The sequence below is a fragment of the Hemiscyllium ocellatum genome, chromosome 22, assembly GCF_020745735.1.
Source record: "Hemiscyllium ocellatum isolate sHemOce1 chromosome 22, sHemOce1.pat.X.cur, whole genome shotgun sequence".
Taxonomy (NCBI): Eukaryota; Metazoa; Chordata; class Chondrichthyes; order Orectolobiformes; family Hemiscylliidae; genus Hemiscyllium; species Hemiscyllium ocellatum.
In genome coordinates this window covers 53407686-53422893 of record NC_083422.1, presented here as the reverse complement: position 1 = coordinate 53422893, position 15208 = coordinate 53407686, and the positions used below count along the sequence as shown (strand labels likewise).

The 15208-nt window shown below is 48.2% G+C and overlaps 1 protein-coding gene across 1 annotated transcript in view; it reads left to right on the top strand.

The window, feature by feature from the left end:
• The window catches only part of loxl4 (lysyl oxidase-like 4), a 135805-nt gene that overhangs the window by 59291 nt on the left and 61306 nt on the right, over window positions 1–15208 (top strand). Inside the window, exons 5-7 of the mRNA XM_060842498.1 lie at window positions 571–609; window positions 3157–3370; window positions 11612–11795. Coding sequence (XP_060698481.1) covers window positions 571–609; window positions 3157–3370; window positions 11612–11795 — 437 coding nt within the window. The remainder of the gene's footprint in view (window positions 1–570; window positions 610–3156; window positions 3371–11611; window positions 11796–15208) is intronic.

Below are 15208 nucleotides of genomic sequence, written 5' to 3'. Positions count from 1 at the left end.
AGTTCAAGAAGGCAGTTCATTACCACCTTCTCAAGGGAAATTAGAGATGGAGGGTAAATGTTGACCCAGCCAAGCGGCACTCCCATCCCATGAGTGAATTCCATGTGTCCCATCTGGCTACAGATTGAATGATGTCTTAATACATTTACATGGCTTTTAACAGTAGAGTGCCTCTAATGTGGAGTAGATCTCCAGTACCTTAACTGTTGTCGTGCTTACCTGTGATATCAGTGACCTTCTTACCTGGGAGCCTATAGACCCTTTGTTCATCATTGCTTCCTATCAACATCTATTTACTTGCTTGACAAAGCTTGCTCTTGCTAAATTGCCATTCAGAAGAATTCTGGGAATGAGCAATTTGACTGTTTTCCTAATTTTGGCTACAAGACAAGCTCACAAGGCATTTACAAGTGAACCAAATCATAATCATATGAAATTAATACAGCTCCTAATCCTATGTGTACATAAAAATAGGGATCTTATATCCCCTGTTGATCGTTTGTCTGACTCTAATGCTTTGTATCAATGCTCCCCCCTAATATATTAATCTTTTCCATTCCTTTCGTGCAGGAAGTTGTGGGATCAAAAGATGAGGAATCCCAAAGCCAGGTAATGCTTACTAAGTTTTTCAAAGACACATCAGACATTATGCTGCCAACAGCAGTGAGTCTCAAAGCTCTCTGTATGACCTCTTTGCGCGGCGAATTAAGTTAGTGTTTCAACAGCCAAACCAAATGCTTTTTCTTTAAATCTTGTCAGGAAACAGGAGGTTTTCATTAGGGTTTGATATAAACGCTAAAAGTTTGGAGCACAGAACGGAGTTTATTATTTGCTAATGACATGATGGTGCAACCCATTTAAAGACTAATTGCTTTAATTGGGAAAATATTTATGAAGAGTGCTGCTTGTTAGCTGCCGCTCCAGCTGCTGCTGGAAGGGGCTGTCTCATGCGGTGGTAGTGTCCCTACTCCTTGAGCAGGAGGCCCGGGTTGAAGTCCCAACTGTTCCAGAGGTACACAATAACATTGCTGAGCAGTTTGATTGAAAATTAGGTTTTATTTTAAAAAAGGACATCTGCTGCTGGAGGGTTCTGTGGCACAGTGGTAGTGTCCCAGTTTTTGGACGAGGAGGCTCAGGTTCAAGCTCCCCCCCCTCCCCGCTCCTCCAAAGGTGCATAACAATATCTTTGAACAGGTTGATTAGGAAAATATCTCAGTTCCTGAAAATACTGGTGACTTTTGGCCTCAAATCAGCGATATTCCTTATCTGGGAGTCTTGAGACATGTGCTGTTTCCTACCTGGGGGTGTAGTTAAATCACTGGCCGAGCTTCCTTTGACAGCACCTTCCAAACCTGACACTGCTACCATCTAGAAGGATGAGGGTGGCACATTAAAGTGAGTACCGCCCAAAGCAAATTCCCCGCCAAGCCACTTGCCATCCTGACTTAAGATATAGCAGCTGAATTAGGCCACTCGGCCCATCGAGTCTGCTCCGCCAGCCGATCATGCCAAAAATGTTTCTCAATCCCATTCTCCTGCCTTCTCCCCATAATTCTTGACCTCTTTAGTAATCATGAACCTATTTAATTCTGTCTTAAATAGACTCAGTGACTTGGCCTCCACAACCAATGAGTTCCACAGATTCACCACCCTCTGGTGGAAGAAATCCCTCCTCACCTCAGTTCACACTGAGGCTGTGCTCGGGTCCTAGTCTCTCCATAAGACTATTAGGACCAGAAATTAGGCTGTTCACCCCATGGAGTCTGCTCCACTGTTCAATCATGGCTGATAAGTTTCTCAACCCCACTCTCCCAGTTTCTCCCCATAACCCTAGATCTCTTTAATAATCAAGAACCTACCTATCTCTGTGTTAAATACACTCAATGACCTGGCCTCCACAGCCTTCTGTGGCAGTGAATCGCACAGATTCACCCCTGTCTGGCTGAAGAAGTCTCTCCTACAGTTAGAAACATCTTCTCCATATCCACTCTATCTAGGCTTGGAAATGCATTGCTCTTCCTACAGTGTCACAGGGTCATAATTTTACAACCTTCTCACTCACAATACTGTGGGTGGCCTTACCTCCTAGTCACTGCAGTAGTTAAAGAAGGGAGCTGTCCACCCCCTCCTCAAGGGGAGACCATGGAGCTGAGCAATAAATACTGTTATTGTTCTCAACAACAAGTAAACCAAAATTGGATTATTCTTGACAGATAGATAGCCAACCCCTTTACATTTTTAAATTCAAAACTGGAAGCATATAAAATCAAAAAAATGCTAATGCTCTTTTCATTTTCCTCTTTGGATTTGCTCATAGTACTGCCCTGAAATTTTAATCTTTAACTTCTGCTTGGTAACCTTGCTGGTGCTATATATTACACATATTTTACGTGCACGTCACAGTATGTCCCCCAATCCTCTCCACACCTGTGAGACAGGGAAGCGGAAGTAGGCCATTCAGCCCATCAAGTCTGCTTCACTGATCTGATAATCCTCATCTCCACTTTCCTGCCTTTTCCCCATATCCCCTGATTCCCTTCTTGATTAAAAATCTGTCTGTCTCAGCCTCGCTCAGCTGGATGCCCGCTGAAAGGCTTTTACTTGTAGACATGCAGAACTGAATGGTAGCAGCCCACTCCCACAATGCCGAGCTTGACCCTGACCAGATACACAACGTTGCCTTGACTTGGTGTTCTGCCTAGTGGAAGAAAGGGGGTTCCCAACCAAGATACAGAAGCAAGCCCCCATTATTTTGAGCGATCAACACTGTGCAGGACTTGAGCCATCACCTCAACACCATGGTGATTGGTGAAAGGTCCCAGGAATGGAGGTGTGCTTTGTAGGAGGGTGAGATAAACACTCTCTCACCATTGATAGGAGAGCCTGTAACATTTTAATGTTCGCTTGGAACCAGAGTATGTCCCGTTACAAGAATCTCTGGTGGAATCCAGTGAAATCAAGGGAACACTAAAATGGATTAATCCAGTTTAAGGTTCCAGTGTTAAGGTAACAAATGGTTAGCACCAATTTGAAAACACACATGGGCGACTGGCTCAGGATAAAGATGGATGCAGTCCATCAGATGGGCAGTGTAATGGAGTCACAGAAAGTGGCGACTGAATTTGTCATCCTCAGTCTCTATTTTATCTTTGACAGGCTGTCCTCAGCCGTCAGGAAGAAGAGCTTCTGGATCCACAAGGTGTCGTGCAGTGGCAATGAGTCCCATCTCTCCAAGTGCACCATCCGGGTATCGGCTGGGAAGAAAGTGCACCCCTGTGAGAATGGCATGCACGCGGTGATCAGCTGTGTGGCAGGACCTGCCTTCACACAGGGCACTGGGAATCGCTTCCGGAAGGCCTATCAGGCTGAGGTACACCAGGAAAGCCATGAGCTGAATGAACGGGTCACTGATACATCATACAACAGAGTCCCTATAGTGTGGAAGCAGGCCATTCAGCCCTTTGGGTTCACACTGACCCTCTGAAGGGCATCCCATCTAGACTCACCCCTCTACCGGCACACGGCGAACTCACCTAGCCTGCACATCCCTGAACACTGTGGCAATGTAGCATGGCCAATTCACCAAACCTGCTCATCTTTAGACTGTGAGTGGAAACTGGAGCACCCGGAGGAAACCCACTCAGACACGGGGAGAACGTGCAAGCTCCACACAGACAGATACTTTATTAAATTCAAATCCACCTTCTGCCATGGTGGGATTCAAACTCAGGTCCCCAGAATATTTCCTGGATCTCCAGATTAATAGTCTAGTGATAATACCATGAGGGCATTGCCTCCCCAGTGTTAATGCATTGGAATCAGTTCAGAGAAGCTTGACTGGATTAATAGTGAATGGGTTGGACAGGGTTTAAAAGGTTAAAAGGAGACTTGCCCCAGACAAACGGAGGAGTCATGACAGGGATAGATGGGGAGAGAGTGCTCCCTCCCATTGTAGGATCTAGAACCAGAGGTGATTCTTTCAAACTCAGGAATTATCAGTATGAGACAGAGATGATGAGAAATATTTTCTCATGAATAAGAGTTTTCCAAAGACTCTCAACCCTCCAAGTCAGTGGAAGCAGAGTCTTTGAAAATATTTAAGGGGGCAGTAATAGATTCTTGTTATTCGAGGGGGTAAAAGGTTATCAGCAGTTAGCAGGAATGTGGAGTTGATGTCCCAGTCAGATCATGATCTTATTGAATGGAGAGCAGGCTGGAGGGGCAGAGTGGCCTCACCCTGTCCCTCATATGGAAGCTTTCTTTTATTTATTCACGGGATGAGGGCATCGCTGGCTAGGCCAGCATTTATTGTCCATCCTTAATTGCCCAGAGGGTAGTTAAGATTCCTGAGTGTGGTGCTGGAAAAGCACAGCCAGTCAGGTAGCATTCAAGGAGCAGGAGAATCAACATTTTGGGTGTAAGTCCTTTATCAGGAATTTCCTGATGAAGGGCTTATGCCCGAAATGACGATTCTCCTGCTCCTCGGATGCTGCCTGACCTGCTGTGCTTTTCCAGCACCACACTCTGGAATCTGATCTCCAGCATCTGCAGCCCTCACTTTCTTGAGAGGGTAGTTAGGTGTTAACCCCATTGCTGTGGGCCTGGAGTCACTTGTAGGCCCAGACCAGGTTAGGATGGCAGCTTCTTTCCCTCAGGGACATTAATGAACCAGATGGGTTTTTCTGACAGTGGATTCCTGGTCGTCATCAAGCTCTCAATTTCAGATTTTTTTTTGTTGAATTCACATTTCACCATCTGCCGTGGGGGGATTTGAACCAGGATCCCCAGAACTGGGTTCACCTGTATGTTCGTATGGGTACTTCAAGCTGGAAGTGTCCTCCTCCACCCTCTCTCTTGCTAGCAGGGTGGGCTGTAACTCCCTCCATTGCTAAAGAGTGATTTATTGACTGAATGGCTTTGGGAGCTTGCCAGGATTTTGCGTAGGATAATGTGGAGCAGACAATGTGAGACTGTGACCCACATCTGAACCCGATATCAGCCCCCAGCTCCAAATAGAAAGTCCTGCCCACAAATGATGTTGTTCTCCCTTTCCTTTCTTTCACCTGCCGTCATGTTGGAGTTCAGATTTGCTGTCCCTTTTGTTCTGCACTCTCAATCTAACGCTCGCTGCTCATTACATCCCCAGCCCTGGAAGCCATCCCAGCTCTCCTTCCCAAAGCGGCATTGCAAACCGAGAAAGGAAACAGGGCACACTTCCCTGTCCGACTAGCCAATGTTGGGGTGGGGGGGTGCCTCCGACATCTGCGCGAGGGTGGGGAGTTGCTTGCGTGGAGACTGTGTGAACGTGCACAGTCACACGCCTGAAACACAGGCTGTCATCTCCCCACATGTAATTAAACCAGCCAAAAATTGCTCCTGTATTTAAAGAAACACATTTAAAAATAACATCCAGTCTAAAGGCGTCGGATTTCACATCATAAGGAACTTGGCTCAAGTGCTGCTTGTGATCTCCTTGAGTTTGGGTTCAAATCACTTTGGTTTCTTAGAGCTTTGGGCAGGAGTTCATTTTGTGATGTCTCCAGCAACGCGAGACAGGTTTGGTTTTTGGCCAATTATCTCCTGTTACTTCTTGGCAGCTTTTATCACTAACTAGCAGCTGGAATTCAACATTGCCGAGAGGTGATTTCCCTCTGCCTTAGAGTCTCTACAGAAAGCAGGTCATTGGGCCCATCCAAAGAGTATCCCACTCACCCCCCCAACATCACTCTAACCCTGCATTTCCCATGGCTAATCCACATAACCTGCACATCTTTGGACTGTGAGAGGAAACATGAGCAAACCTGCCCAGACATGGGGAGAATGTGCAAACTCCACACAGTCACCTGAAGGTGGAATCGAACCCGGTCCGTGGTGCTGTGAGGTAGCCGTGCTTATCACTGAGCCACCAGGTCATAACCTTTAGTTATTGAAGGGGCCCCCTGGGCTGAGTGGAAAATTGTTTGAGTTAGACTGTGCCATTGATCATAGCATTTATCAATGGCTTAAGACAATCTGGGTTCACCCCCATATCGTTTTGGGGTGGGGGTTACATGACCCTCCAAGGTGTGGGTGCAGCATTGACCTCTCTATTAGCCTGACATCTGATGTGCAGATCACCAAATAACAGCACAGTTACACAGCTTAGTGGGAAGGTAATTGGCCGAGAGGTCCACATTCAAGGTCATGGGTTTAAACTGAATTTTAATTCAATTCATAAATCTCCATTTGACTGGATGGGTGCAGCTCCAGCAATACTTGGGACCATCCAGGACAAAGCATCCCCCGCTTGATTGGCACCACATCCCTCCAATCCCTCCACCACCACCAATGCTCATAACAGCAGTGTGTACTATCTGCAAGATGCACTGCAGAAACTTACCAAAGATCCTTAGACGACACCTTCCAAGCCCATGGCCGCTTCTATCTAGAAGGACAAGGGCAGCAGATACATGGGAACACCACTCCCTGCAGGTTCCCCTCCAAGCCACTCGCTATTCTGACTTGGAAATGTAGCGTAGTCCTTTCACTGTCGCTGGGTCAAAATCTTGGATTTTCCTCTCTAATGACACTGTGGGTCAACCCTACTGCTGCAGGTCAACAAGATAGCTCACCACCATCTTCTGAAGAGCAATTAGAGATGGACAATAAATGTTGGCCATATCCAATGACCTAATTTTAAAACTTTGGAAGACTGTGATTTCTTTTCAGCTCTGCCTCTGGGGCAGGTGGGATTTGAACCTGGAATGTCTAGCCCGCAGAGAGGGATGGTAAGACAGTACGACAGCAAACCAAATGGTAACGGTGACAACTAATGATCCTATTGTTCTACAAATCCATCTGCTTCACTCATGTCCTTTGGGGAAGGAAGGCAGAGGCTCTTTTATTGAGAAGAGACCTTGGAGTGTAAGTTCATAGCTCCTTGAAAGTGGAGTCACAGGTAGATAGGATAGTGAAGACGACATTTGGAATGCTTTCCTTCATTGGTCAAAGTATTGAGTACAGGGGTTGCAGCTGTACAGGGCATTGGCAAGGCCACTGTCAGAATATTGCGTGCAATTCTGGTCTCCTTCCTATTGGAAGGATGTTGTGAAACCTGAAAGGGTTCAGAAAATATTTACAAAGATGTTGCCAGGGTTGGAGGATTTGAAGAGAGGTTGAGTAGGCTAGAGCTGTTTTCCCTGGAGCGTCGGAGGTTGAGCGGTGACCTTATAGAGTTTTATAAAATCATGAGGGGCTTGGATAGGGTAAATAGACAAAGTCTTTTCCCTGGGGTGGGGGAGTCCAGAACTAGGGTGAGAGGGGAAAGATATAAAAGAGACCCGAGGGGCAACGTTTTCATGTAAAGGGTGGTATGTGTATGGAATGAGCTGCCAGAGGAAGCGGTGGAGACTGGTGCAATTGCAACATTTAAAAGGCATCTGGATGGGTATATTAAAAGGAAGGGTTTGGAGGGATATGGACCGGGTGCTGGCAAGTGGGACTAGATTGGGATGGGATATCTTGTCGACATGGATGAGTTGGATTAAGGGGTCTGTTTTCATGCTGTACATCTCTGTGATTCTAAGATTCGGGTTGATCTGAGAGACTTCTTGAGATTAAGAAAGAGATTGATAGAATAGACTCAACCCAGCTGTTTGCACTTGCTATAATTAGGACTGGAGGGCTAAAGGAATCTCTCAGAAATCCAGTTGGGAATTTAGGAGAACCCTATCCCCTCGGGAACTCACTATCACATGTAAGTGAGAATTCCATCGATATGTTTGAATGTAAACTCAATAAACCGAGGTGAGACTGAGAAATGGAAGGTTAAGCTGAGTGTCTGCACATGTCTGCTGGGCTGAATGGCCTTTTTCTGCTGTAATTATTTCTGAACTGTAACAAGATTCAAGGCAAGGTATGGGCTATCCTGGGCACTGCTGCAGCCCCAGTGTAGGGCTGAGGAGGGCGCAATGCAGACGATCCTTATCCACCTAAACAGAAGGCTCAGCCATGGCTCAGTGTCTCTCACTTTTTTTTAAATTTCAAAATATAGTTTATTCATAAAATAATTTGATGGTCTGTACAGTTGGCCATGCCATACATACGTAAACATTTACATACAGAGATCAGAATTTATCATTGTTATATACAGGTCTGTACATTTTTCAATCATACACCCATATATTGAGCTGAGGCGTCAGCGGAGCCCAAATGACTGCATGGGCCCCCTGTTCTTCTTTAGACAGGCAGACGTTAAACGGTGGTCTTTCCCCACCACGCCTTGGTGGCAGCTGCCCCAAGCTTCAGCGCATCCCTCAACACATAGTCCTGGACCTTGGAATGTGCCAGTCTGCAACACTCAGTCGGGGTCAACTCCTCCAGTTGGAAGATCAACAGGTTTCGGACTGCCTGGAGAGCGTCCTTCACCTCAATACGTAGTGACTCTTGGTGTTTGCGTACCGGGGATCCACGCACAGCTTGATGCAGCCACACACAAAGGTGGCCATCAGGGTGAGGGTGGCATTGGGTGTATTTTTTCCCCCGTTGCCCAGATCCTTGTACAGCAAGTCCCTTCGGACCCAGTCCATCTTTAACCTCCATATAAACTGGAAGATGGCCCAGGTGACTGCAGCAGCACAGGTTCTGGGAATAGGCCTGTGCCACGTATAATAGCAATGACAGTGCCTCACACCTGATAACCAGGTTTTTTCCTGTGATGGAGAGTGACCGTAGCTTCCATCTACCCAGTTTCTGCCTCACTTTGCTGATACACTCCTCCCAAGACTTGGCACACGCTCCAGCCCCCCCCACCCCCCGAACCAAATACTCAGCACCTTCAGGTGGTCGGTCCTGACGGTGAAGGGGATCGAGGATTGGTTGGCCCAGTTCTCAAAGAACATGGCCTCGCTCTTGTCTCGTTTTACCTTGGCCCCCGAGGCCCGTTCGAACTGTCACATATGCTCATGAGTCTGTGCACGGACAGCGGATCCGAGTAGAAAATGGCGACGTCATCCATGTACAGGGAGGCCTTGACCTGCAGGCCCCTGCTGCCAGGAATAGTTACCCCTCTCAGGCTCGCATCCTTCCTGATGGACTCGGCAAATGGCTCAATGCAGAACACCTTTGAGGATGAAGAACCTCTTGATGTTCCCTTTTACTGTTTCCCACCAGTCCACTGGGGACTCAAAGAGGGGCTTCACGGTTCTCCAACCTGCGTAGTCCCTCTTGAGCTCCTCAATGTTTCCCGGGGTGAACAGCTTTGTGTTCATCTTCCACCTTTCCTTACCCACCCGCTGCTCGTCCTGTAGGTGACAGTCAGCCAGCAGGAGGCAGTGGTCAGAGAAGAACACCGGCTTGACGTTGGTGGATCTGACCGAGAGCGTTTGGGACACAAACAGGTAATCTATCCTTGAGCGGATAGACCCATCTGCCCGTGACCAGGTGTATCTACGCTGCGTTCCGTCTGCAGGGTGCTGAAGGTGTCATGCAGCTTGGCATCTTTTACCGTGTCCTTCAGTTTACTGTCCCAACTGCCAGATCGTCCATCTGCATCAATGATACAGTTGAAGTCTCCGGCCAGAATGACCGGCCTGGACGTAGCCAGCAACAGTGGGAGCAGCTGCAGAACGGCCAACCGTTCACTCTTACCCACTGGGGCATACACATTAATCAGTCTCAGGGGAGCATTCCTGTACCTGACGTCGGTGACGAGGAGGTGCCCCCACCCATCACCTCCTTAACCTCGGAGATGGTGAAGTTGCTTCCTCACAACAGGATACCCAGGCCGGAGGCGCAGCTATCGTTGCCCCTCCCGACCAAACTGACAGCCCATGGGCCCACAAGCTCGACCATCTCCTGTAGCTGCTGAGGTGCGGTATCCCACACTCCTGCAGAAACAGGACGTCAGCTTTAACGTTGGCCAGGAAGGCCATCGTAGAAACACATTGCTACGCACATCGATGCTGGCAATTCTTATTCCCATTTTAACAGTTTATGAGGTTACAAGTGTCTCACTTCTGATTGGAAGGACTGTGTATTTGAGTCCCACTCCAGAGACACGATTCCAGGCTGTCACTGAGGGGTTGGAGGGACTGCTTTTCAGATGTGACGTTTCTCTCGAGTGGGTAAGAGATCCATCCAAACATAAACCCCGGTGGTGACCTGGCTAATATTCATCTCTCAACTAACATTAGAAAAAAACAATTATCTGGGCATTGTCCTGTTTTTTTGTGAGATCTTGCTCTGTGCAAATTAGCTGCATATATCCAGCATCACAGTAGCCATTACACATCAGAAAGCTTCATTGTCTGTAAAGTGCTTTGGAAAGCCAGAGGCAGGAAGTGCTATGGAAATACAGCATCTGACAAGATATATTCCACTGAAACGTATATTTCACTGGGTGGCTCAGTGGTTAGCACAGCTGCCTCCCAGCACCATGGACCCAGGTTCGATACCAGCCTTGGGTGACTGTCTGTGTGGAGTTTACACAGTCTCCCTGTGTCTGCATGGGTTTCCTCCAGGTGCTCCAGTTTCCTCCAACAATCCAAAGATGTGCAGGCCAGGTGAATTGGCCATGGGAAATGCAGGGTTATAGGGTATTGGGTGGATTGGTATGGGCTGCTTTCACACTGGGCGATACGATGACTTTGTGGTTCGCACTGCTGCCTCACAGTGGCAGGGATTCAGGTTCGATTCCAGCCTCAGGTGACTGTGCAAACTCCACACAGACATTCTCCCCGTGTTTGTGTGGGTTTCCTCTGGGTGCTCTGGTTTCCTCCCACAGTCCAAAGATGTGCAAGTCAGGGTGAATTGGGAGAAAGTGAGGACTGCAGATGCTGGAGATCAGAGTTGAGAGTGTGGAGCTGGAAAAGCACAGCAGGTCAGGCAGCATCTGGGGAGCAGGAGAATCGACGTTTCGAGCATAAGCTCTTTGTCAGGAATGAGGCTTGTGGGCTGGGGGGGCTGAGAGATAAATGGGAGGGAGTGGGGGTGGGGTTGGGGGGAAGGTAGCTGGGAATATGATAGGTAGATGAACGTGGGGCTCAGTGGTTGACACTGCTGCCTCACAGCGTCAGGGACCCTCTTGACCTGTCCATCATCTTTCCCATCTATCCTCTCCACCCTCCTCTCTGACCTATCACCTTCAACCCCACCTTTATCTACCTATCGCATTCCCAGCCACCTTCCCCCCAGCCCCAACCCCCTCCCATTTATCTCTCAGCCCCTTGGCCCACAAGCCTCTTTCCTGATGAAGGACCTATATCGGAAGTGTCGATTCTCCTGCTCCTGGGATGCTGCCTGGCCTGCTGTGCTTTTCCAGCACCACACTCTCAAGGTTAGGATGAACTGACCATGCTACATTGCCCAGTGTGTTCAGGGATGTGTATGTCAGGGGCATTAGTCAGGAGTAAGTGTAGAGTAATAGGGCAGGGGAATGTGTTTGGGTGAGTTACTCTTCCGAGGGTCGGTGTGGACTTGTTGGGCCGAAGGGCCTGTTTCCACACTGTAGGGATTCTGTTCTATTCTATTTTGTGTGGATTCTACGAAACTGAAGGAGGCGCTGATGCTGATTGAGCTGACCGTGAGTATTTTCTTTTTAATAATTTGTGTTCAACCTCTGTTTGTCTCTCAGCAACCCCTGGTTCGGCTAAAGGGCGGAGCGCAGACGGGCGAAGGGAGAGTGGAAGTCCTGAAGAATGGCAAATGGGGAACAGTCTGCGATGACCGATGGAACCTTCTGTCAGCCAGCGTCGTGTGCCGTGAGTTGGGTTATGGCTCCGCCAGGGAGGCGCTTCCCGGAGCTCGGCTCGGGCAAGGTCAGTGCCACCCGGTGATCAAAACCCACACTCCGACTTTGCCTCCCACCCCAGTGACATTCTCAGTTTACCCCTCTCCCTCTTGGTTCAGATCCACCAACCACCCCCCTGGCCCCTAATCCCAACCTGGGCTGCTTTCCATTACCTCTGACCATCTGAGATAGAAATATAAGGAAGTACTGTTGCGACTATCCAAGGTATTGGTGACCCCAAACCTGAAGTATTGTGCACAGTTTTGGGAAAGGTGCTGTGGCATTGGAGGCAGTTCAGAGGAGGTTCACTACATTGATCCCAGAGATGAGGGGTTTGTTGTATGAAGAGGGAGTGAACAGTTTAGGCCTGTACTCTCTGGAATTTAAAAGAACGAGGGGAAGTCAAATGGAAGTATTCAAGATGATAAAAGATGTGGATAAAATACACAAAAAGTGAATGCTTCCTCTTGTGTGGCATTCTAGGACGAGAGGTCAAAGTCTTAGGATAAAGGGTTAGTGAATTTAAAACAGAGTTGAGGAGAAGCTGCATCTCCCAAAGGGTTGTGAATCTGTGGAATTTGCTGTGCCAAAGTGTGATGGATGTTGGGATAGTGAGTAAATTTAAGGAGGAGTTAGAGAGATTTTTAATTGGTAATGGGTTGATGGGATATGGGGAGAAAGCAGGAAAATGGGGGTGAGGAGCATATCAGGCATGATCGATAGCAGAGCAGACTTGATGGTCTAATTCTGCTCCTATATCTAATGAACTTATAAGGTGCATTGCAAAAGGAGGCCATCCAGCCCATCATTGTGGTACTAGCTCAATGATAGAGCTGCCCATGCTGTCCTGCCCTCTGCTCAATGTCTCACTCTTTCTCCCTCTTCCTTTAAGATGTTCTAGAAATGCTTTTGGTTCCTAATATTGCCTCATAAGACGCGAATCATTCTGCTGTAGGAAGGATGTTGTTAACCTGGTGAGGGTGCAGAAAAAACTTCCAAGGGTATTACAGAGACTGGAGGGTTTGAGTTATAAAGAGGATGAATACACTGGGGCTATTTTCCCTGGAGTGCTGGAGGCTGAGGGGTGACCTTATAGAGGTTTATAAAATTATGAGGGGCATGACTAGGAGAAACAGACAAGGTCTTTTCCCTGGGGTGGGGGAGTCCAAAACTCGAGGGCATAGGTTTAGGATGAGAGGGGAAAGATTTAAAATCTAAAGGGCAACTTTTTCATGCAGAGGGTGATGGATGTATGGAATGAGCTGTCAGAGGAGGTGGTGGAGGCTGATACAATTACAGCATTTAAAAGGCATCTGGATGGGTATATGAATAGGAAGGGTTTGCATGGATATGAGCCAGTGCTGTCAAATCAGACAAGATCCATTCAGAATATCTGGTCGGCACAGTCGAGTTGGACTGAAGGGTGTGTTTCAGTGCTGTGTGACTCTGTTTTAAGTTTTGAATTCATGGGGTTAGTGAGGTAGAGAACTGGAGAGCATTCCAGGGCATAGGGGTGAGGAAATTGAAGGTGTGGGGATTACTGACCAAAGAGTAGAAGTGAGAAAGCCCATGAGGTGGGAATGCGAGAAGTGCACTTATCTCAGAGGGTTGTAAGGCTGGAGGGTGTACAGAGATAAGGAGGGGACGGCACCGTGGAGGGATTTGAAAACAAGATGGAAATTGATTAAATTCCCTACAGTGCGGAAACAGGCCCTTCAGCCCATCCAGTTCACACCGACCCTCTGAAGAGTAACCCACCCAGCCGCATGCCCCTCTGACTAGCACCTAGCACTATGGGCAATTTAGCACGGCCAATTCAGCTAACCTGCACATCTTTGGACTGTGGGAGGAAACCGGAGCACCCGGAAGAAACCCACACAGACAATGTGCAAACTCCACACAGACAGCTGCCCGAGGCTGGAATTGAACCTGGAACCCTGGCACTGTGAGGCAGCAGTGCTAACTACTGAGTCACTGTGGCACAAGATCATGACATTGCTTGACTGAGAGCTAATGTTCAGATGTGAAAGGTGAACGGGAGTTGGAAAAAGTACGACACGGGCATCAGAGTGCCCTCAGTTTACAGACGATAGAATGTGGGTGCCAAGCCAGGAGTGTGTTGAGATGGTGAAATCGAGAGGGGGCAAAGGTGTGAGTGACAGATTAGATAGATCCAAGAGGAAACATCTGGAAAGCTGTCCCAATGGGGCTGGACGAGAGCAGAGAGGCGTTGAGCGAAGAGGGATGGCTCGACCTCCTCGAAGGTCACAGATGGTTCCAGAAGAGTTCATCACTGTTTTGATTACTCCCTGCTCTCTCACCTTGAGAACAGCAGAGAATGGAGGGAGAATGAGAAGGAAAGAAAGAATTATATTTATATAGCACCTGCCATGTACTTAGGATGCTTGAGAACAGTCAGGGTCTGGGACAGGGCAGTATTTCAGGGTTTGATTACTAGAGGGGCGTGGGTATTGTTCCTGGGTCAGGGGACAGGGCGAGGAAGGGTTCAGGTAGGGGTACAGTGTTCCTGGGTCAGGGTACAGAGTGAGGAGGGGGCTGGGGTGGGGGGAGGGGGGAGTGGTGTGAGGGCGCTAGACGTCCAGGCCAGGAGCAGCATCTGGACTCGTGATTGTGTCCAGTAAGACACTGCATTGTCATTGCTACCAAGAATTGGACATAACTGCTGGATGGGTGGTGGCAGAAGGCGGGTGCATATGGCTCAGTGGTTAGCACTGCTGCTAGGGACCTGGGTTCGATTGCAGCCTCACACAACTGTCTATGTGGAGTTTGCACGTTCTTCCCATGTCTCCATGGCTTTCCTCTGGGTGCCCCGGTTTCCTCACACAATAGAAAGATATTTGGCTTAGGTGGTCTGGGCATGCTAAATTACCCATAGTGTCCAGGGGTGTGTAGGTTAGGTGGGTTAGCCATTGGAAATGCAGAGTTACAGAGGTGGGGTGGGTCTGGGTGGGATACTCTTCAGAGAGTTGGTGTGGCCTTGGTGGGTCAAATGGCCTGCTTCCACACTGCAGCCATTCAATGCTCCTGGCTCATTAAGTGTGAGACCGTCAGAGTGGTTTAGAGGAATGGGACAACTCCTACTCGGGTATCTCGATGTGAAATGCTACATTGAGTATCATGGGTTGGTGTGACAGAGATGCATCGGGCAGCCAGACCTGATTTTTCATGCTGACGTCACGTGCTTTTTGTATATTTTTCTTTATTTTTGTTCAGGAGGAAGTGGGCATTGGAAAGCAGGATTGGCAATAATGGCTCGGTTGCCCAGAGAAAGTTTACGAAAGAATGGGAATTGCTGGGTGATTTCAGTGAGCAGTTTAGAGTCAAGCCCTCTCATGTGGGATTGGCTTTACCAGGCACTCAGACCATGAGAGAAGAGAAAACATCAGTCCCCGAATAGATAGTCGTTAAAGTATTTGGGTG